This window comes from Tachyglossus aculeatus, chromosome 3 (genome assembly GCF_015852505.1).
Source record: "Tachyglossus aculeatus isolate mTacAcu1 chromosome 3, mTacAcu1.pri, whole genome shotgun sequence".
Classification (NCBI taxonomy): Eukaryota; Metazoa; Chordata; class Mammalia; order Monotremata; family Tachyglossidae; genus Tachyglossus; species Tachyglossus aculeatus.
In genome coordinates this window covers 69,896,145-69,919,529 of record NC_052068.1, presented here as the reverse complement: position 1 = coordinate 69,919,529, position 23,385 = coordinate 69,896,145, and the positions used below count along the sequence as shown (strand labels likewise).

The 23,385-nt window shown below is 44.8% G+C and overlaps 1 protein-coding gene across 2 annotated transcripts in view; it reads right to left on the bottom strand.

Moving 5' to 3' along the window:
• Nucleotides 1–5,956: 5,956 nt before the first annotated feature.
• NNT (nicotinamide nucleotide transhydrogenase) overlaps nucleotides 5,957–23,385 on the bottom strand; it is a 119,345-nt gene continuing 101,916 nt past the window's right edge. For both annotated transcript variants that reach the window (XM_038743499.1, XM_038743500.1), the window contains 3 exons: nucleotides 9,861–9,979; nucleotides 8,121–8,236; nucleotides 5,957–7,576 (listed from right to left, as the gene is read on the bottom strand). In XM_038743499.1, the coding sequence (XP_038599427.1) occupies nucleotides 7,427–7,576; nucleotides 8,121–8,236; nucleotides 9,861–9,979 (385 nt within the window). In that variant the 3' untranslated portion in view covers nucleotides 5,957–7,426. The remainder of the gene's footprint in view (nucleotides 7,577–8,120; nucleotides 8,237–9,860; nucleotides 9,980–23,385) is intronic.

Genomic DNA, 23,385 nt, shown 5'->3' with positions numbered 1-23,385 from the left:
GAAGGGGGAGACAGACAACAAAACAAAACACAGGGAAGATGCCTACCAACTCTGTTATACTGTACTCTCCCAAGGGCTTAATACAGTGCTCTGCATACAGTAAAGCACTCAGTAAATACCATTGGTGTATTAATAAGCAGTATAAAGTTTCATTCCCAGCCTCCTCATGTGTCTTTTCCTTAAAATTTTTTCCCTCCTTCCAGCCAGGTGAAGGTTTGATTTGTTGCTTAAATTGGAATAGTGTTTGGAACAGTCCCCTTTCCAAAGGACCCTTCCTGGTTAAGAAATAATGTTCTTTCATGAAGCCTCCTACCCCTGAACATCCTCCTTCCATGAAACATGGAAGAGTCAGAAAATAATTGTCCACACAGATGAAGAAGCTAAAAGACTGTAAGTCTCAGGTCTGTAAGCTCCTTTTTAGACCTTAAGCTCCTTGTGGACAGGGGAACATGTAGATCCTCCTTCTGTCCTAATTCTTGAATTTTAAATCAGTCTGATTTGGAATTGCAAGATTTCCCTTAAAGAGTCAAGGATCCCAAGCCTCCTTGATCTACTTTATCCAACCCTGACTGCATTCAAAACTTGAATGGTAGATGTGTTTTCTCTCCTGGGGATTCTTTGGCAATTTACTTTATTTTAAGTGGTTAACGTCCTTAGAATTTTGAAATCATTTTTTTTTTTGGGGGGGGGGGTGTTACGTTTTCCTTGACCATTTAAAAGCTGATTCCTTCCATTCTCTCAAATTCCCAATCTTCCTCGTTTCCTGGGGCAAGTGAATGAACAATGTTCTCCTTTGTGTATTTTTTTTACTTCTGTTCCATAATAAGTGCCATTAGAATGTCTGTTAAATTAACAGTTTATGCCATTTGGCTTCCTCAATTGCTGTCGCTTCCACTTTGTAAGAACAATGCCTGGCCCGTGGGCGAAATGGTTATTAAGGGAAAAGTGAGGGTCATGGATTAAAAAGAAAATAAAGACTCTCTGGAGCCAAAAGGCACCTCTCCCAGTAGCTGTATTTGAATAAATACGAGCAGAAGGCAGAACGCTCACGCTTGTCTTTCAAAACTGTAATGAGACAAGTCTGGGTTTCAGTTATGCGAAATCTAAACCTAGTTTCTGGATTGAGGTGTCATGCTAGCTGGTCCTGCCCCTTCCCCTTTCTTTGGCTCCCTAAGCTTAACAAGACTCCTGGTGGCTCTCCAGGAAGAGAGATTGGGGCTAGAGGTGGCAAAACAGCAAACGAGAGCAGGGATATCATGAAAAACTGCCCTTACGGCCTGGCGGGAAAGGCACAGACTTGGGAATCACAGCACCTGGATTGAAATCCCGGCTTTGCCACTTGCCTGCTGTGTGACCTTGGGAGAATCACTCTCGGGGCCTCAGTTTCCTCATTGGGATAATGGGGATTCAATACCTGTTCTCCCTCCCCTTTAAACTGTGAGCCCCATGAGGGACCAGGACTGTGTCCAAACTGATTAACTTGTATCTACCCCAAGTGCTTAGTAATAGTAATAGTGCTTGGCACATAGTAAAGACTTACCAAATACCGTGTTAAAAAAAAAATGTGTTCTGGTCCCAATACGGCCAGTAACAGAACGATTTGGCTTCCAGTTCAGCTTGCTGGACAACAATGAAGAGTGTCTTCAACCTGTGTACAATTTGGGGATAACAGTAATAATTACGTTGTTTCAATGCTTTCTGTGTGCCTAACACTGCACTAAGCACTGATGTAGATACAAAATATCACAGAAACAAACCAGTGTAGCCTCAAGGGGCTGTTTCCAGACAGCAGGTGAGCATTAATTTATTTATTTAGTTGTATTTTCTGAGTTCTTACTGTGTGCAGAGCATTAAACAGGCCTTCCCAGGCTGAGCCCCCTTTTCCTCTCCCCATCCCCATCCCCCCCAACCTACCTCCTTCCCCTCCCCACAGCACCTGTATATATGTTTGTACAGATTTATTACTCTATTTATCTTGTACATATTTACTATTCTATTTTGTTAATGATGTTCATCTATCTTTACTTCTATTTATTCTGATGACTTGACACCTGCCCACATGTTTTGTTTTGTTGTCTGTCTCCCCCTTCTAGACTGTGAGCCCCTTTTTGGGTAGGGACCGTCTCTAAATGTTGCCAACTTGTACTTCCCAAGCACTTAGTACAGTGCTCTGCACACAGTAAGAGCTCAATAAATATGATTGAATGAATGAATGAGCTAGACACCTCCTATTTGGAGAGCATTATAATGGACACTTGCTAAATACAAAGCATTGAATTAGCAGTCTGCTACATATAGGAGACTTTAGATGGTGCCCACTGTATACAGTGAACTGTACTGGACACTTACTGTTTGCAGAGCTGTTGTACTGTGTGCATGGGAATACCCAATAAAAGGCCCAATCCCAGGCCTCAGGGAAATTTTTACACTGTGAGCCCACTGTTGGGTAGGGACTGTCTCTGTGTGTTGCCAATTTGTACTTCCCAAGCGCTTAGTACAGTGCTCTGCACATAGTAAGCGCTCAATAAATATGATTGATTGATTGATTTCAATCTAAGAGTGTTCTGGGCTGGTATATCAATCGATCGACCGATCATATTGAGCACTTACTGTGTTTAGAGCACTGTGCTAAGCACTTGCGAGAGTACAATATAACAAGATGGGTAGACATGATCCCTAGCCACAACTAGCTTACAGTCTAGAAGCAGAGACTTAACTTACATTAATATAAATAAATAAATTATGGACATGTATAAGTGCAGTGGGGCTGACGAAGGGGTGAATAGAGGGACAAAATGCAAGGGTTAGGGAGATGCAGAAAGGGGGTGGGAGAAGAGGAAATGGGGGCTTAGTCAGGGAAGCCCTCTTGAAGGAGATGTACCTTCAATAAGACTTTGAAGGTGGGGAGAGTGATTGTTCTATCACATATGAAGAGGGAGGGCAATCCAGGCCAGAGGCAGGACGTGAGAGACAGGGCAGTGGCAAGATAGACAAGATTGAGGTCCAGTGAGTAGGTTGGCACTTGAGGAGCAAAGCGTGAGGGAGAGTAGCAAGGTGAATTGGGAGGGGGCAAGGTGATTGAGTGCTTTAAAGTTGATGGTGAGCAGTTTCTGTTTGATGCGAAGGTGGCTAGGAAACCGCTGGAGGTTCTTGAAGAGTGGGGAAACCTGGATTAAACGTTTTAAAGAAAGATGATCCGGGCAGGGAGTGGGGAAAGACAAGAGGCAGGGAAGTTAGCAAGGAGGCTGATGCAGTAAGTGGTTGGATTAAGGTGGTAACAGTTTGGATGGAGAGGAAAGGGCGGATTTTAACTATGTTGTGAAGTTTGAACTGATAGGATTTAGGGACTGACTGAATATGTAGGTTGAATGAGAGCAAGGAGTCAAGGATAACACCATGGTTATAGACTTGGGACACAGGAAGGATAGCAGTGCTGTCTACAGTGACAGGAAAATCACAGGAAGAACAGGGTTTGGGTGGGAAGGTAAGGAGTTCTGTTTTGGACATGTTAAATACATGTTAAATGCGTATATTCCAAAGCCCTCCTGCTCAAGAGGCTGAAGTAGCTCCAAGACCCTTCCAGATCTAATTAGGCTGAGGGATGTCTTGGAGAGACTGGAACTCCCCTGAGTCCCCTTCACCGGGGCCCAGTGGAATCCCAAAAGGACCGGAGGCCTCCTGACCAACCCCAGGGCAAAACAAGCATCTGGTGGCTGCCCTGAGGCCTTGCAGAGGCACGGGGAGCCCTCTGGCACCCGAATATTCTGGTTCTGACAGAGTCTGTTAGGGCAGGCACCCAGGCTCCCCACCCAGAAGAGAGGCTGAGGATGGGCCCCTAGCCTGGCTCAACTATCTCCATTCAGCCAAGTGGCACGAGCAGGTTTGGCTCTGGAGTGAGTGAGGGTTTGTTGGGAGGAATTTTACCACAAGATTCCTCCTCCCTGGGACATTAGTGAGACCAGGAAATCAGTCCTCTGGACTGTAAGCTCCTTGTGGGCAGGGAACGTGTCTTCCAACTCTGTTGTATTCTCCCACACACTTAGTACAGGGCTCAGCACACAAGAAGCACTCAATAAATGCCACTAATTGATTAACAGGGTATGGGGGTTCCTGAGGAGGAGACTGGTTAACCGGCCATCCTTTAGGGGCTATTGTAGGCACATCACATGGCAGCTCACTAATCTTGGTTATCTCCTCTACTAGTCATTTTTCTTCCCCTCAGCCACAGAGGTATGTTAGTGGTGGGAAGGCCCTGTATGGTTCTAGTAAATCCATTTCTCTATTATTCCAGTACAGAACTCTTCTACTAAATCTCTGCTTTCAAATCCCAAGTGTCAACCCCAGCACTAGATAAAACAAGAAGCCTGCCCCAGAATGTGTTATAATGGCTTAGAAGTGGAAAAGTCATAAGAACTACGAAACTGAGTTCCTCAGCCATGAAAATTTTCTTGACTAGTTAGCACAGTCACAGAAACTAAATATCACCCAATAACTACTTAAGAATTGAGGTTTTGAGTGCTTCCAAATCCAACCGGGACAATATTCTGCCTCTTCAGGCAACCAAAGCTATAAAAACCTTCACTTGGAGAAGATCGTGGGCTTTTTTCACTACTGAACCTAATGCTTCTTTCCCCTGAAAGGCTACAAGCAGCTGGATTATGCAAGTTGCTGCCATTGGACTAGAGGAATTTTTTTTTCACCCTCCTACCCCTATCATATTTGTTGGCAAAGCCTTCCAAAAACTGGCAAGCTTCACAAATTGAATATTTGAACTTCTATCCCCAGAGAAACAACAGAGCTGCCCAACTTTCTAAACTCTAAAATTCCTGAATGCGAAAGGCTTCTCCTCTGGTGGGGTGAGGGTGGGGGTGGACAGGAAAATCTGCTTAGAAACCATTTTCCCACTGGTACGAAATTAAGGTTTCGATTAGCTCATTAGAGGGGATTGCCTTGTGGGATGAGGATAAGAACTGAGCTAACACTTCGCAGTCATCCGTTTTCCTCTAAGCCGGCTGGACACCGAAGCAGCTAAATCGAAATGTTGGGAGTAGAGGTCTGAGATAGGGGAGTCCAAAGTCCTTGTTTCAGCTTCTCAACCGTGTCACTGAACGATCACTACTGGCTTCAGTTTTAAGACTTCAGGAATGGGATGGAGATAACCACCTCACACCAATCTTTCTGTTCGAAATGAGGGCCTGTATAGAAGGGAAAAAGAGAACTAACTCTATAGTGTGACATGAGATTTCCAGAAGAAAAAGACACCACATGTTTGGGGGACTGGCTACTGAATGAAAATAAGCGCGAAGCATCAGCTCGATTAGAAAAGTGAAGCAGAATAAGGAATCACTTTTGAAATCCAGCAGCTGCACTGAATTCACATGAACCCGAGGTCACAAAATAAGGTAGAGTATACGATGAAATATTTGGCTTCTCTCCTCCTGTGCCAGAATGGGAAGCTGTCGGAATAAATGCACCATGTGTAATGAGGTAGTAAAAACATATGGTGACCAGCACATGCTCATAAGCATTTTACATCAACTAGGGCTTTTGCGGGTGGTGGGAGAGGAGGTGGCAGAGGGAGGAAGAAACAGACCGTTCACCTGTGTAAAAAAAGGCACACAATTTGATTTTTGGCTGCATCGTACCTAACTTGATCCAAGGCCTTCGGGAGCAGACAAATGAATAAGGTGGCAAACAAAGGATCCAGAAACATGATTGCTAGCCTCAGGCTAAAAGAGTAAAGTAAAACTGATGTGTGAACTGCAGTTTTATTCCAGTGTAGGGTTTGTGGGCCATGGGATCACCATGCTATCCAAAAGGTGAGGTCATTTCAAACCTCCTGAGCCTCATGAACAGATTTTCCTATAAATGGAAAAACAAAATGAGGTGCTCACTCCCCATTCAGATAGGGTTACTTCTAGAGGATTAAAATGAAAACGGAGAAAAAGAATGGAGACACAGTTTACGGTTTTTTTAATACGTTTTTCATGGTATAACACAGTCCTGAGGTTAACAGTGGTATCTGTGACCCATTAACAAATTCCACCCATCGCTTCAAACTAGAAGGGCTCTCTTCATTAAGAGAAAATGTTGGTCTTCCAAAGAAGCAGAATAAGTTGTTTACTCAATCAAAAACTACTTAAAAATGAAACCTAAGTACTACCGAGTCTCTCGGTCACAGACTAGCTGCGTTAGTTTTATGAGATTATTTTGAATTTCAGTTGAAAAAATTTAGCTCCGACAATTCCTCTGGGTTTGAAATATTCACGTGCACCTAGGAACTTACCCATGCTGATGTGTAGCTTTTAGCACAACAGAAAAGTTCAGGGAATAGGATCGATACTCCCTTCCACACTAACCGATCAAAGAGATGAGATTCATAACTCGGGTTCATATTTGCCCAGAGGTAGCTAAGAAATGTCATCAATATCACAATATTCCCCTTTGTCACTGTGATGTGAAAAATCATTTTTTATAAACAGTTGCAACGGATTCATTTCATTCACTTCATAGTGGTATGTCTTCCCCAGATGTTACTGCTTTCTGACACAAGTAAAAACGTTCGTATTTAGGCTTTGTCACCAGAGACAGTTGCTACATCATTATGCAAACATGATAAATTCATTTTATTAGTCAAATATTTGAATTCCACTCAAATGCACTTAATAAAAATAGAACAGCACTACACACTATAACTACCCAAGTATTCACTGAATCTGCCGGATGAACTTAAAAAGATCTTCTTTTAAGGATAATTTAACCAAAATTCATATAGAAGTAATACTGATTTCACAGTTTCCTGTTAACCATACAAAACTAATGATTTAACACTTTCCAGCATCTCGACAAAGCTGGCTAACATTTTTGTTTTAAAGTGGAAAAATTAAAAAAAGGCAACCTCTGAAACAAAAGAAATTTTAATTTAAGAAAAACAGATCACTTTATCACGCTAATTCCAAAAAGGGTTGAAACATCCAGGAAACAACTCCAGAATGGATAAAAGAATTGAATAGGAGCGGGAAAAAAAAAGGCAGTGCCGATGCATTCGATGCTTGCATCATGTCATTTTTCTATGCTTATCGCTACGGGAGTCCCTGAAATTCTGCTTTTTATTCGTGTCACTACAAGTTCCTGAAGTGTGGGAGGGGGTGGAGGGGTGCACAGTTCCTCTGGTATTAATCTAAAAAGAACCAAACACTCTCTCTTTGCAGAATGTGCTTCAGATCCAGGAACAACAACAACAACAAAAAAATGTGAAGTGTCAATCATTTTCTGAAGAGAAAAGGGTTCACTACCTGACCAGTCTCAACTTTGGCTCCCTTTCCTGCTTTCCCCTCAGTTTGGATACACACACATCAAATTTGCCCTTTGGTGTTTGCTCATGTTTCTTTCCAGGGTAGCTTTGGTTTTCCCCACTGCCTGATATTTACTTCTGAAAGGAGTCCCGAACTTTGGCCTGGAGAGCGTCACAGGTCTTCTTCGCGTCCCCGAGAAGCATGGCGGTATTTGGCTTGTAGAAAATTGGGTTGTCCACTGCAGCATAGCCCACGCCCAAAGACCTCTTCATGACAATGACCTGAAAACAGAAGTATTGTTTTTATTTGATCTGGCAGGCATCACTCTCATTGTTGGAGTGATGGAATGTCAAGGGAAGAAGACAAGTCACAGGGAGCTCAGCTGTCCCATACTTTGAAAGGCCATACTTTGTGTAGAACAAGATGTGGGGAGGGAAAGGTCAAGAAGAAACAGCAGTGGTGACTTATGTACTTCCCAAAATCTGCCTCAGAGGAGGAGTTCCTGGGCCCTGGGGCAACTGGAGATGACCAAGTCAGTACACACGAGCTACCATTAAAGATTCTCGGTCGGTGATAAGCCATTTCTCCCATTTGTAATTCATTTCAGTGTCTGTCTCCCCGTCTGGACTGTGAGCTCATTGTGGGCAGGGGATCGTGTTTACCAACTCTATCACACTGTCCTCTCCCAAGCACTCAGTTCAGTGCTCTGCAGGCAGTAAGCACTCCGTAAATCCCTCTGATTGATTGATATGACAAGACACGGGAGGGCAAGATGGGTGGGAGACTAGAAAGGAAAGACATTAAATTGCATCTTTTGTGTTTTACCTGTTTAGATTTCCAGACTTCTAGAACTGGCATCCCAGCAATAATAGAGTTGGGGTCCTCTTGAGCAGCTGAATTAACTGTGTCGTTGGCCCCGATCACGAGGACCAAATCCGTATCTGCACCATAAAATCGAGAGAATAGACAATGTAAGTACAGTCTTTCGGTCCCTAGCTTTGGGCATCTGTACAACCCAGCTTTTCATTCATTCATTCATTCAATCGTATTTATTGAGTGCTTACTGTGTGCAGAGCACTGTACTAAACGCTTGGGAAGTACAAGTTGGCAACATATAGAGACGGTCCCTACCCAACAACCGGCTCACAGTCTAGAAGGGGGAGACAGACAACAAAACAGAACTTGTGGACAGGTGTCAAGTCATCAGAATAAATAGAAATAAAGCTAGATACACATCATTAACAAAATAGAGTAGTAAATATGTACAAGTAAAATAAACAGAGTAACAAATCTGTACAAACATATATGGGCTCACAGTCTAGAAGGGTACTTTTCAAATAATCACCTTAATAATACAGTCCACGTCTCTTAGATTGCTCCTTATAAACAAACATTTCCAATTGCCCTGCTTTTACCAGGTTTCTGGGTGGGACACAATATGCAGTCTGAAGGTTGCAAGTCCAATAATTTACTCACTGAGTATATTTTGTCTGCAATGCCCTGGGGAGAAACGGGGCAGGCAAGACTCAGAAGAGGCAGCACTAGGGGCTCTTTGAATATTGAATTTCTTTCTCTTCAAGGTTGGAGAGGGAAGCAAGGGTCTGGGATAGGCCACCAGGTTTTCTGCTCCTTTTTGCTTTTTTAACAGTGTTGGTTAAGTGCTAACTATGTGCCAGGTACTGTACCAAGTGCTGGGGTAGATACAAGCTAAACAGATTAGACACTTAGTCCCTGTCCCACATAGGGCTCATAATCTCAATCCCCATTTTACAGATGAGGTAACTGAGGCACAGAAAAGTTATATGACTTGCTCAAGGTCACCCAGCAGACAAGTGGTGGAGCTGGAATTAGAACCTAGGTCCTTCTGACTCCCAAACGGGTGCTCTATCCACTACACCGTGCTGCTGGATCCTGGTCTGCATTTGTCCATGGACTGTAATCATTTGCCACTGACTGTGGAGCCAGGTGCTCTGAAAGTGGCACTAAAGGAGGTTTTTTGAGGTTTCTGGGGAAACAGCGTGGAAAGAACATGGGCTAAGCAGTCAGAGGACTGCAACACCATCATCATCATCATTATTGATATTTACTGAGTGCTTACTCTGTGCAGAGTAAGCCCTCTAGACTTGAAAACTCGTTGAGAGCAGGGAATGTGTCTGTTATATTGTTATACTGTACTCTCCCAAGTGCACACAGTGCAGTGTTCTGCACACAGTGAGCGCTCAATAAATACGACCGACTGACTGAACTCAGTGTTTGGGAAAATACAACGGAGTTTGTAGACATGTTTCTTTCCCAACTTCACCACTTGCCTACTGTGTGACCTCGAGAAAAATCACTTAAACTTCTCTGTGCCTCGGATTCCTCATCTGTAAAATGAGGATTCAATACCTGTTCTCCCTCCCACCTTAGACTTTGAGCCCCCTTGTGGGACAGGGACTGTGTCCAACCTGTTTATCTTGAATCTACCCCAGGGCATAAAAAAAATGCTTGGCACTAAGGAAGCGCTTCACAAATACCATCTATCTCATCATTATTATTTTTGTTTGTAAGCCCACGGTGCCATACCTGGAAAATCATGATTGATTTCGTCCATTTCCAAGACAATGTCGTACGGCACACCGGCTTCCGCAAGGAGCACGTTCAGCTGACCCGGCATCCGGCCTGCGACTGGGTGAATTCCAAACCTGGACAAGAAACGATGGGGTCGATATACCACCTCACTCTCAAGGCCAATATTTTCCTATCTTTTTCCAATTTTCCCTACATCACCTCCAAATCTGGGCCCATTGCTCTGGGCACCTGCATTTCAGCACCCTGATGTTTCCTTGGGACAAAGGGATGAATCATGAAACCACGCACACTCACGTTCTGACAACAGGTTCTCCTCTAGACTGTAACCTCACTGTGGGCAGGGAAAGTGTCTACTAACTCTGTCATGTCGTACTCTCCCAAGTGCTCAGTACAGTGCTCTGCACAAAGGAAGCATTCGATAAATAGGATTGATTGATGCTTATTCTTGCTCGTCTCCCGCTACACCCCAGCTTACCCGCTTGGCTCTTCTCATGCCAACCTACTCATTGTGCCTCGTTCTTGTACTTCTTGCTGCCAACCTATTGCATGCCAACCTGGAACTCCCTTCCTCTTCTCATCTGGTGGACCACTGCTCTCCCCATCTTCAAAGCCCTTCCAAAAGCACACCTCCTCCAAAGGGCTCTCCCTGATTAATCTCTCATCTCCACACCTCATTTCTCACCTGAATGCAACTTCAGCACTTCCACGTCACCTAAGCCCCTTGGTAATAATAATAATTATGGTATTTTTAAGCGCTTACTATGTGCCAAGCACTGTTCTAAGCACTAGGGTAGATACAAAGTAATCAGTTTGTCCCTCTTGGGGCTCACAGTCTTAATCCCTATTTTACAGATGAAATAACAGGTACAGAGAAGTGGCTTGCCCAAGGTCACACAGCAGACAAGTGGCAGGCCCGGGATTAGAACTCACGTCCCCGACCCTGCCCCCCGATTTCCAGCAATGCTGGAGACTCGGTATACCAAGCAGCGTGGCTTAGTGGAAAGAGCACGGGCTTGGTAGTCAAAGGTTGTGGGTTCTAATCCCGGCTCCGTCACTTGTCTGCTGGGTGACCTTGGGCGAGTCGCTTAACTTCTCTATGCCTCAGTTACCTCATCTGTAAAGTGGGGATTAAGACTGTCAGCCCCACGTGGGACAACCTGATTACCTTGTATCTCCCCCAGTGCTTAGAACAGTGCTTGGCACATGATAAGAGTGTAACAGATACCAATATTATTATTATTATTATTATTCCCTGATTAAGCCCTTTTTCCTGGACTCTCTTCTCCCTTCTAAGTCGTCTATGCACTTGGAATTCACCCCACCCTCAGCCCCACAATTCTTACGTACATATCTGTAATTTCTTTATTTATATTAACGTCCGTCTCCCCCTGTGGTCTCAAAGTTCCTTTTGGGCAGGGAATGTGTCTACCAACTCTGTTGTATTGCACTCTCCCAAGTGCTTAGTACAGTGCTCTGCACACAGAAAGTGCTCCATAAATGCCATTGATAGATTGATTGAAGAGAGAGGGGCAATGAGAAGCCACCTATTGCTCAGCCTGGGGCTGAAAGTGAACAGAAATGGTGATTTCCACCCACACCCAGTGGGACAAGACACAGGGGCTGTAGCACTCTCCAATGGATGCCATGCCATCCATCAAGCAGTGGTATTTACTAAGCACTTACTATGTGCAGAACACTGTACTATACCCTTGAGAGAGTACGATAAAGTTGGTAGACCCAATCCCTGTCCACAAGGAGCTTAAAGTCTAGAGCAATGCCAGTGGGATGCCTGGTCTCCCAGGCAATTTAGAGGACCCATTAGGAAGTGGTAACTCTAACAGATCATCTGGGGTCCTGTGCCATTGGAAATGTAGAGTCACTATATTCCTGTGACTTGGAATTGTGTTCCCAAATCTCAGAGTACCACAGGCAGAAATAGAAGGAGAAATGGCAGTGAGGTTGAGATCTCAAAACTGCTTGGTACCATTCCTAAGAAAGCTAGTATGAGACTATTTTCCTGTAAAATCTCATAATGCCATTTTCCACATATATTTGCTTCGATTTAGAAAGTAAATCAGTTTGTCAATCTCACCAATCATATCCAAGATTGGATAGATAGATAGATGATAGTTAGATATAGATAGATATATATAGATGTATATAGATATAGATATATTTTCTAAATCCTCAACATATTCCAGACTACATTTCTAACTTGGGCCAGAGGGGTTTGGTTACTATTAATGTTCTACAACCAAAGCCAAAAATTCTCAGCTCTTCTAATGCTTTCAATAAATCAGCTTACTCGTATAGCCAATGTGAAATATGGTCAGCCCTGGCCAGATTTCTGAGTGGCAGTTATATATTATTCTCATATTAATAATGGTCAATAGAAGTTCGGTCCTTCTGCTACAGGATTTAGCTAGAAAGCTGTTATGGAATAAGGGAAAGCTCTTCCAACAACACACAAGTATCTGGATAAGGCGCAAGGCATTGATGGAATAAAAGTTCGTGCTTATGATCATGGGGTCGGACAAGCCCTATGTGAAAATACTATAGAGTGAGCTTCCTTAACGCGGGTTTCATCAAATAGTGTACAATTATTAAGTCCTTGCAAGGGCAAAGCTCTACACTAAACATTGGGATAAATACAGAAAAATTCCTTTTAGACCTGATCCTTCCCCTTTGAAGGACTGTCCATCTAAATGGGTGAGGAAAGACAGTTAACATGGAATATATTGTAAGCAACAGTTAGAACAAGTTAAAATTCAACAATTCAAAGTGAACATAAGACAGCAGCAAGAGAGGTCAGCCCTCAGCCTCCTAATTGCATGAGGAAATATACACTCATAACATACATGTATAGATACGTATGCATATACACATCCTACCCAACTGATTCAATTTTCCCAAAATAATATTGCACTTCTGACTCTCAAACACACTTTTAAGGCAGCAAAAGGAATTTTTCTAGATAGTAAAACTACAGAAATTGTCTCTATCTCATAAAGAAAGCCCTACTTTCAACTATGGTCATGATATATCCACTGGTGGAAAAATTACCCTCTGGGAACATCAGGGCAAAGGGATATTCGACTCTGGAAGGACAAAGTATTCTGAAAGCCCAGATTCCTGGGCAAAGAATTCCCGCAAAAAAGATTCTAGCTACACACAGAATGGAGCCGTGGGTTGCTCAGCCTAAAGGATCAGGACATATGAGGTGAAGCTGGAGAGGGGTGAAGGGGAGGATACAGAGATCACCTCCTCTCTTGAGAACAGATCCCTGCAGAAATACCACAGAAGATGTCCCTATCCCATAAAAGCCGTTCTTTACTCCGCGCCATGTTATAAACATGGCCCTCAGAATTTTATTGCAAGCCTCACGCACATTTCAGGCTCCATATATTCTGGGAGGGTGGGGGAGTGGCGGAGGAGATGGTGGGGGATGGAAGGGGGGGTCTGCTGTTGTGGGTACAATGTGTCCTGATCGGTGTGCTCAAGAGCCACAGTTGTTCTTGGAAATGTGTAGTTATTTAAGGGCAGAAAACCTTTCCCACATGGGTCCTACCACAACTGCTAAAATAAACCATATTTTCCTTTTTGCAGGATGGAAATATCTATTTCATCCGCTAAATCAGGAGGAGGAGCTACAGCCTTTGGGAGAACAATCCAGAGAAACTTCAGGGTGACCCCCCCCACCCCCGCCAAAATCTCTTCCTAATGCATTTTGGGTGTTTTTCCCCCACCTGCTGAATCTTTCACAGGATGAATGGTTTAATCTGTCTTCTTCCAACATCCTTGAAGCCCTCACAAATAATAATAATAACAATAGTACATAAGCGCTTCCTATGTGCCAAGCACTGTTCTAAGCACCGTGGTAGATACAGACACAGTCCCTGCCCCACATGGGGCTCACACTCTTAATCCCCATTTTCCAGATGAGGCAACTGAGGGCCAGAGAAGCTAAGTGACATGCCGAAGGTCACATGGAAAACAAGCGGCACATGGAACAGTCCTGGAAGTCAGAAGGTAATGGGTTCTAATCCCTGCTCTGCTACTTGTCTGCTGTGTGACCTTGGGCAAGTCACTTCATTGTGCCTCAATTACCTCATCTGTAAAATGGGGATCGAGAATGTGAGCCCCGCGTGGGACAGGGGCTTTATTCAATCCAATTTGCTTGTTTCCATCCCAGCACTTAGTACAGTGCCTGGCACATTGTAAGTGCTTAACATATACTATTATTATTATTATGCTGCGGAGGCAGGACTAGAACCCAGATCCTTCTAACTTCCAGGCCCGTGCTCCATCCACTAAGCCATGCTGCTTACAGCTGACAGGATCAACCTTGCTTGGCACAAATACCATAATTATTATTATTATCATTATTGTTATTATTCAAATAGGGACGGCAGCTGCTACATTGGTTCCCACTGATCTTCCAGCTCCTCTTTGGTCAAATGATTTAACTTTGTTCCTGTGTGCCTCCCACGGCACTATGGCTAATGGGCAGCATAAAGTAAAAGTCATTATCATAAGCCCTATAGGGGAACTATACTACAGAAGGAAAAAAGAGGTTTTACTTACCTACTTTGTGATGTTTACATGAACTACATTGAAGAAAATATGGCTGGAAGGAGGTCATACTGACAAACATTAAAAACTTAAATGCCTCATGGCCTAATTTATTGCAGATATTGCTGAAAAATCACTCACTACAGAAATATGTGACTCCCGAGGACCGCCAGGATCGAAGGAGGCATAGAATGAGAATATATGGATTTACAGATTCTCCATTCTCTCTCACTAAGAGTCTTGTTCCCACTCGGTGGGTGTCCTCCTCTACCCCTGCGAGCCCCAATCTCGGCTCCTCCTTTTGTCTTCTCTCTCCTTGTTCACCGGAGACTCATACTGAGCCCTTGGTTTTGATTACAATCTCTACATGGACGCCTGCCAAACCCACCTTTCGCCTTCCTCAATTTCTCCCGCGCTGTGCTGTAAACTGGAACGTCTCCAGGAGGGCAGCATTTAGGACACCTTGTGGCAAAGAAGGATGGCCTCCCTCTTAGCCCTTAATGTCCTTTTCCTCGTGTTTCCTGATGTCAAAAGCAAAACCACTTCTCTTGCTGATACTGGACATTTTCCCTTCTTTTGTACCGCACAATCCGATTCGGACCTCAGAACTCGGCTCCTGGGTATTTGCTGGGAACTGAGTTTTGGCAAGGGACCATGAGCTGATGAGAAGGGGAATGGGTGTGTTCATGTCAGATGGTCTGCTCTGGTTCTGAATCCCCCCATTAAGGTCCCCAAAGGTCTCATTGAATCATCCGCTCCCATCCACATATATCCATCTCCGCCTAAGAACACAGAAATCCAGCTTCACGTGGGAGAGCTGCAAAGAGGCCTCTTCCCAAGACACTGGGACCCAAGTGGCCGGTAGAGCTGGAGAAAGTGAGTCTGATACCTAATAATAATAACAACCATGGTATCTGTTAAAAGCTTACTACATGCCAAGCACCGTACTAGGCACTGGGGAAGACGATCAAGACCAGAAACAGTCCCTGCCCCACATGGGGCTTGCAGTCTTAGAGAGAGAGAAAGAACAAGAATTTTATCCCTATTTCCAGATGAGAAAACTGAAGCACAGAGAAGTGAAGTGACTTCTCCACATCCACACAACAGGCAAGAGGCAGGGCTGGGATCAGAACTCGGTCCTCTGACTCGTTTGTTTATTTGATCGTACTTATTAAGCACTTATTGTGTGCAGAGCACCGTACTATGCGATTTACTCCCAGGCCCGTGCTCTTTCCACTAGGCCCCGCTGTTTTTCAGCCTCATAAATTCCTCAGAGGACAGCCCGATCCGCCTTCAAGCCCGCCCGTGATTCCTCTGCCAGGCTGTGGAAATTCACAGCATCTGTTTCCCTCACATCTCTACTCTCGAAACCACTGGTGCTTGGCCTTTCACTCCTCTGAAAATCAGAGGTCTGACCACCATCTACAGTCCGCAGGATGGGTCATAAATGTGAAATGCTAAATGTCATTTCTGAATAATGCTTCGTTCTCCTCTTCACCAGCCTCCCACCTTCTTTCCCAGCCTCTTCATCTGGATTCATTTTGGTTTCCCAGCTTGTTCCTTCTCTCCCATGCGAACACCGGGAAAATTTCCTGGCAGCTCTGCCCACCAAAAATCCATGCTGATAGATTATGCTCCCTGTTTACGTAAATTACACATCATGAATCCAAGGACGGGAGGGTCCGAGTCAGGTCAACAAAATAATTTGTGTCTGCTAATGGGGACTTTTCACTACCGCCAGAGAGGGGACATCAGTGGTACCGACTTCATCGGTCTGATATGTTGACTTGAAGTTCTATTGGTACATGCCACAGATTTTTTTCAAAAAACTGAAATGCACAGGACGTAGAGACACTGCTCCAAAACAGTTTTGTTCCTTGCAGTAACAGCATTCAAACTTGTAGAAACGGAGCATCACACATAGGACAGAGGGTGAAAATTCCAGAATTTCCACACTCACAAAAATATCCAGGATGAAATAACGTTAGTGGGACGGTGGGAGATTTACATGGAATACAGTGGCAAATGGCAACTGGTCGATAAGTTGAAACTGTTGAAAGGTGGTTTGGTAAATTTGAGTGGCTTCTGTGATTTAATTAATCACTGATTAACGCTGTGCAGGCAGAAGCAGTAAAGCAAAAATTAGCAATGGCCTTTCAAAACATGAATCCGCCTGCCGTATGATATATCAGGGGGAACTCTCTGACCGCTTTATTTCTCAAGAACTGGAGTTTGAACACTGCAAAACCTGAAATTAAGAACTACAAGCAGTAGCCCAGCAATGCATGCAGCTATCTTACAAAAGCATATACGAGGCTATCCCACCGACTGACATGTTGCAAAGACAACACGAGTAGCCATCGAGTTGACAATGCTGTTTAGTTCCTAAAGAAAGCTTGGCTTCAAATCTTTTTTTTTTAAATGGTACTTGTTAATTACGTACTATGTACTAGTTACAGTTCTAAGCACTGGGGTAGATACATTTAGTTTGGACGCTGTCCCTGCCCCACAAGGGGCTCATAGTCTTAATCCCCATTTTACAGATGAGGGAACTGAGGCCCAGAGACGCGAAGTGACTTGCCCAAGGTCACAAAGCACACAAGTGGCAGAGCGGGGATTAGAACCCAGGTCCTTCTGATTCCCAGGCCTTTGCTCTATCCACTAGGCCATGCTGCTTCGCAAATCCTCGTGATGTCCCTCAGCTGTAAAGTTTCACACACTGCAGTGTATCATTTCCATCCTCTACTGAGGGTAGGGTGGTCCAGGGCATTTGAGCACCCCAGAATCAACCTGGAGCCAAGAAGCGCCGTGGGATAAGGATTGCAGGACAGATACAACTGTTCCTGGTATAGGTAGGGGAGAACTATTTGATGATTATTCCATGTCCACACTGGCACCCTTCCAAGGCACATGACCATGTGGGTATACATGAGTGTGTCCCTACATCTGGATGTGAAGTGTGCGGGGCTCCTCGGGCTCAGCAGCTGTCCTCAATGAACACTGTGGGAGCTCCATAAAGTGATGAAAGGAGTCAATTACCATGAACTGTAAATACAGATTTATTTCATTAGACCTGGAGGTAACGGCTTCAGCCGTCTCTCATTCACCTAGACATCTGCCTCCTGATCAAAAGACTTGACCCCTTGTTTATAACCACATGTGACTTCAACAAGTTCCTGGGTATTTCTTCCAGCCAAAGATGACACAAAAAGTAAAAGCAACCAAGTTCCTATGATTCCTTTCAAAGAAAATCTCTTATGCACAAACCAAGAAGAAATGCGCCACTGCACACTGTTGCACTTAGGAAGAAAGGGTTCTTTTCTCATTTAATAATAATAATGTTGGTATTTGTTAAGTGCTTACTATGTGTCAAGAGCTGTTCTAAGCACTGGGGTCGATACAAGCTATTCAGGTTGCCCTGCATGGGGCTTACAGTCTTCAACTCCATTTTACAGATGAGGGAACTGAGGCACAGAGAAGTTAAACGACTCACCCAAGGTCACACAGCTGACAAGTGGCAGAGCTGGGATTAGAATCCATGACCTCTGACTCCCAAGCCCGTGCTCTTTCCACTAAGCCACACTGCTTCTCTGGTGAATTGGTGAATCATACATTCACCAATCGATAACTATGCTGATAGCCAACACACACTCTGAGAAAAGCCTGCTTATTGTTATAATTCGGGAATGCAAGGCCCAAAATCGGGGCTATGTCTGTATTTTCTGTGGACTGGATGCAGTGACATAAATAGCAAAGCAGTCTCCATACTGGAAGACAAGAGAGAGATAACTAAATGAATCATCCAACCCAAGATGAATGTTTTATCAAACGATTACTGTTGTTAGTTGCCAATGGCTCCCAAATGGGCTGCTGTAGGGCAGAGATCCTTGAGGGCATCAGGACCCTGTACTTCATCTCATTTCCGCCTCCTGCCTACCAACAGTAGCTTTGAACAGGACTCCAGGAGGAACACGCAGGGCTGTGGGCCCTTTAAACAGCCAACCCCTCTCAACTCCTAAAATGCCTCTGGGTGCTCCTACACTGATGACCCTTCACTTTAAAAGGGCCAATGCCCAGGGTCTCCCAGACTGATAATTCCTTTCTATCATATCCCTTTATGCAATGCAACGAGTTGGCATTGGGGCTCAGAGACAGGAGGCAGAATGCCCCCCAGGCAACTCTTTAGAGTGGCAAGGAGCCCCCTCTTTCTCTCAAGAGAAACGTCTCCAAAAGAAACAGTTCAGAAACTGTTATAGCAGCTAAAATAACCTCACCAGTCATGGCTTGTTCTCCCTTACTTCCAAACCTCTCATCCACTCCCTGAGCATGTCACAGATGTCTTCAACCAAGTTCAAGATTTTCCCCATCTCCAGTCCACTCCCCTTCCCCTACTCCTTCTCTCAAGTCAGGATCCTTTTCCCAAGTCCCAAGCCACCCTGAAGCCAAGAGGGGAAGAACCACCATCCAATGTTACAGCTTAAAAGCCACATTCTACTCCTCCTCCCTTCTGCCTCAACTATGCACTTGGATTTGTCCCCTCTAAGCACTTAATAATCACCCCACCCTCAGCCCCACGGTACTTATGTACATATCTTTACACCCTGCCATTTCCCCTGTCATTTATTTACGTTGCCAACTTGTACTTCCCAAGCGCTTAGTACAGTGTTCTGCACACAGTAAGCGCTCAATAAATACAATTGAAAGAATGAATTAATTTATTTTAATGTCTGTCTCCCCCTCTAGACGATAACCTCCTTAGAGGCTGCAACTGAGCCTACCCACTCCGGCGTATTCTGCTTTCCAAAGCACTTGGTACAGTGCTCTGAACACAGTAAGTGCACATAGTTAAAAAGAAAAAAAACAAGTACTCAATAAATACTACTGACTGATTGATAAATAAAAGGACAAGAAGAGTGAGACCCATGACAAAGTCTTTTTTTAATGGTATTTGCTAAGTGCTTACTATGTGCCAGGTACTGAACTAAGTGCTGGGGTAGATACAAGCTAATGAGGTTGGACACCATCCCTACCTCACCTGGGGATTATGACTGTCAGCCCTATTTTACAGATGAGGTAACTGAGGCACAGAGAAGTGAAGTGATTTGACCCAGGTCTCCCAGCAGACAAGAAGCAGAGCTGGGGGATTAGAACCCAGGTCCTTCTGACTCCTACACCTGTCTCTATCTACTAGGTCACGCTGCTTCTCTACCAGGTCTTCTTCTGTCTTGCATACTGCCTTTTAAAACCTGAGAGAATATTTACCCATTGTTAGCATAAACTCATTATGGCAGAGAAGCCCTGCGGACCAGGATTCCTGCATGAGTAAGTCAAGCGCTAAGTACAGTGCTCTGCACACAGTAAGTGCTCAATAAATACGACTGAATGAATGAATTCAGGATGACCAGTGTCGTCTGGCAAACGTCTGGCGTCTGGCAATGGGATAAATACAATCAGATTAGACCCAGCCCTTGTTGCATACGGGGCTCACAGACTACGGATGAGGAGGAACAGGTTTTTAATCCTTATTTTATGGACAAGGAAAGTGAGGCCCTGCGAAGTTCAGTGACTTGCCCCAGGTCACCCAGTGGGCAAATGGAAGAGCTGGGATTAGAACCCAGGTCCTCTGGCTCCCAGGCCCAAGCTCTTTCCTTTAGTTAACCAAAGAGCAGTTGTCTGTGTTCTTTCACTGCTGCCCAATCTCCTCCCAAGTCCCACCCTGCAGAGGTGTGATGTATCAAGCATCACTTCAATGCTGGTGGTCTGACCACACTCCAGGGCATCATGGTTTGCGATGATCAATCAATTAATCTGCCTTAGCATGAACTGTTGAGCACTGCACCTAGACAGTGTTGCCGGGACTTGTCAAGCAATTCAACGTGGCCTCTGTCCTAAGTTCCAGCGACACAAAAGGTTGAACGCGGACTACTTTCATTCTGGTCCAAATTCTGATGCTACACTGCAGCCACGCTCCGCCTGTGAACCTCCCAAAGGCCTCACTGACTTTCTTGACGCAAGTGGATTTAACATCTGCTATGACCCTCTCCTCCCTAGTAGTAGTAGGCACAGTAGTAGTAGCAGCAATAGCAGAAGTATTTATTTAAGGTTCTTTTGTGCAAAGTACTGTACTAAGTACTGGGAGAGAGTACACAGGAGGGAAGAAGACATGGTCCCTGGCTTTCAAGGAACTCACCATCCAACCCACGGTGCATTTTTTTTTAAATAGTATTTGCTGCACACTTACCACGTGCCAGGCACTGCACTAAGCGTTGGGGTACGTACAAGTTAATCAGGTTGGAAGATGTTCATGTCCCACATGGGGCTCGTAGCCTTAATCCCCATTTTAAAGATGAGGTAACAGGAACAGAGAAGTTAAGTGACTTGCCCGAGGTCACAGCCAGCAGACAAGTAGCAGCATGGCTCAATGGAAATAGCACGGGCTTTGGAGTCAGAGGTCATGGGTTCAAATCCCATTCATTCTTTCATTCAATCATATTTATTGAGTGCTTACTGTGTGCAGAGCACTGTACTAAGTGCTTGGAAAGTACAAGTTGGCAACATATAGAGACGGTCCCTACCCAACAGCGGGCTCAGTCTACTATTGCACTTACACATAATAATTCATTTTTACTGCTCTAAGAATATCATATTCATACTACCACCCTGTTGATTCAGCATAGAACAGATAGTAATTCTGCATCAGCCAAGAGAAAATTACCTCTGGAAAGGACCGAATGGAGGTTTCTACTTTAGTCAATTCAGCAGATAAGCAACTCCTCCCCAAGCTTCCTACCCCAGCCCTCTCACTTCCTTTAGATTTCCTAGACTCCCTCCCACATCCCTGTTTTTCCTAGTTCTCCTAATCACTCTTTATCCTAAATACATTTTTGTAGCATATATTCTTTTTTTTTTTTGCCATTCCAACATTGTGTTCCCCTCAGTTGCCACTTCCACCTCTGACCCCTAACCTGCACCCAGTCACCCCTTACCCCAGGTCACAAAGTCTAAGGGTCACGGCAGTTGAATTTGGAATGAGGACCAGAAAACACTGAAAACCAGACAACGTGGTTAAAATCCAAGGAGAGGACAGGGCTTACTTTGCGTAGCTCCACACAAAATAGGTCAGGTACATAACCTTTCAGTGTACTGGAGGAGGGAAAGCTCCTTATGGGCAAGGAATGTGTCTGTTTCTTATTGTGTTCTCCCAAGCGCTTAGTAGAGTGTTCAATAAATAGGACTGAATGTATGAATGACTGCTCCTTTTAGACTGTGAGCCCACTGTTGGGTAGGGACTGTCTCTATATGTTGCCAACTTGTACTTCCCAAGCGCTTAGTACAGTGCTCTGCAAACAGTAAGCGCTCAATAAATACGATTGATGATGATGATGTTCCTCTGAGCTCCGCCAATTGTCAGCTGTGTGACTTAGGGCAAGTCACTTCACTTCTCTGTGCCTCAGTTACCTCATCTGTAAAATGAGGATTAAGACTGTGAGCCCCCCGTGGGACAACCTGATCACCCTGTACCTCCCCAGTGCTTAGAACAGTGCTTGGCACATAGGAAGTGCTTAATAAATGCCATCATTATAAGTGGCAGAGTAGGCATTAGAACCCAGCTCCTTCTGATTTCCAGGCCTGTGCTCTAACCATTAAGCCAGACTGCATCTCAAGTCACACACTGAGATCCCTCCTGGATCTCTGCTAGGGGCAGGAAGGTCTGTGCTGGGGCTGACCCCCTCAGAGGGCCTATGGTGTGCAGGGGGGCCACAAAAAACGGGGGCCTAACTCCATCTGGGCCACGGAGCAATTTGGCCTCCTCCCCTATGCAGATCCCCTCTGCAAAAGCCCTGGGGAAATTAGAGCTGCCATGCAGTCACCGGGATCCTTTGTTTGTTTTATGTTACTGGTCAAACGCTTACTATATGTCAAACACTGTTCTAAATGCTGGGGGAGGTACAAGTCAATTAGGTCAAACACTGTCCCTGACCCGCATGGGGCTCAGTCTTAAGTGGAAGGGAGAACGGGTACTGAGTCCCCATTTTACAATTGCGGAAACTGGGGCATAAGTGAATCAATCAATCAATCAATCAATCGTATTTATTAAGCGCTTCCTGTGTGCAGAGCACTGTACTAAGCACTTGGGAAGTACAAGTTGGCAACATACAGAGACAGTCCCTACGCAACAGTGGGCTCGCAGTCTAAAAGGGGGAGACAGAGAACAAAACCATACTAACAAAATAAAATAGAATAGATATGTACAAGTAAAATAAATAAATAGAGTAATAAATATGTACAAACATATATACATATATACAGGTGCTGTGGGGAAGGGAAGGAGGTAAGATGTGGGGGGATGGAGAGGGGGAAGTGCAGTGACTTGCCCAACAACAGGCAGAGTGATCGGCAGAGCGGGATTAGAACCCAAGTTCTCGGACTCCCAAGCCTGTGCTCCTTCAACTAGGCCACACTGCTTCTCCTGGGTCTACAGTGTGGGGCGCCTACTCCACGCTGGGCACAGTGCAAGGCTCCTTATGAGGGCAGAGCACTGTACGTGCTGCCTACTGTGGGCAGGGTATGGTGTGTGGCGAATACTCTGTGCCAAGCGGTACGTGTTACCTCCTGTGTGCTGAACACAGTGCGTAGCACTCACCGCATGCACAGCGTGGCGCTTTCTGTGAACAGAGCTCTGTTGTAGGTGGTCACGAGCAAACAAGTAAAACAGGCAGTCCCTAACCTTTGAGAAGCTTGCAATCTAATCGAGCAATACAGGGAGCAACTTCCCAAATGTTCGGAAGCTGATAAGCGATGCATCCCAAGACCCCAAGCTCAAGGAAAGCTGAGAGCCCATTACCCAGGTGATGAGCAGTAAATGCCCCATCCTGGAAGAAGAAGCAGTTTCCCTGCCTTTCTCCCACTTCCCCAGAAGACCAAGTCCGTTATCATGTCAACAGCT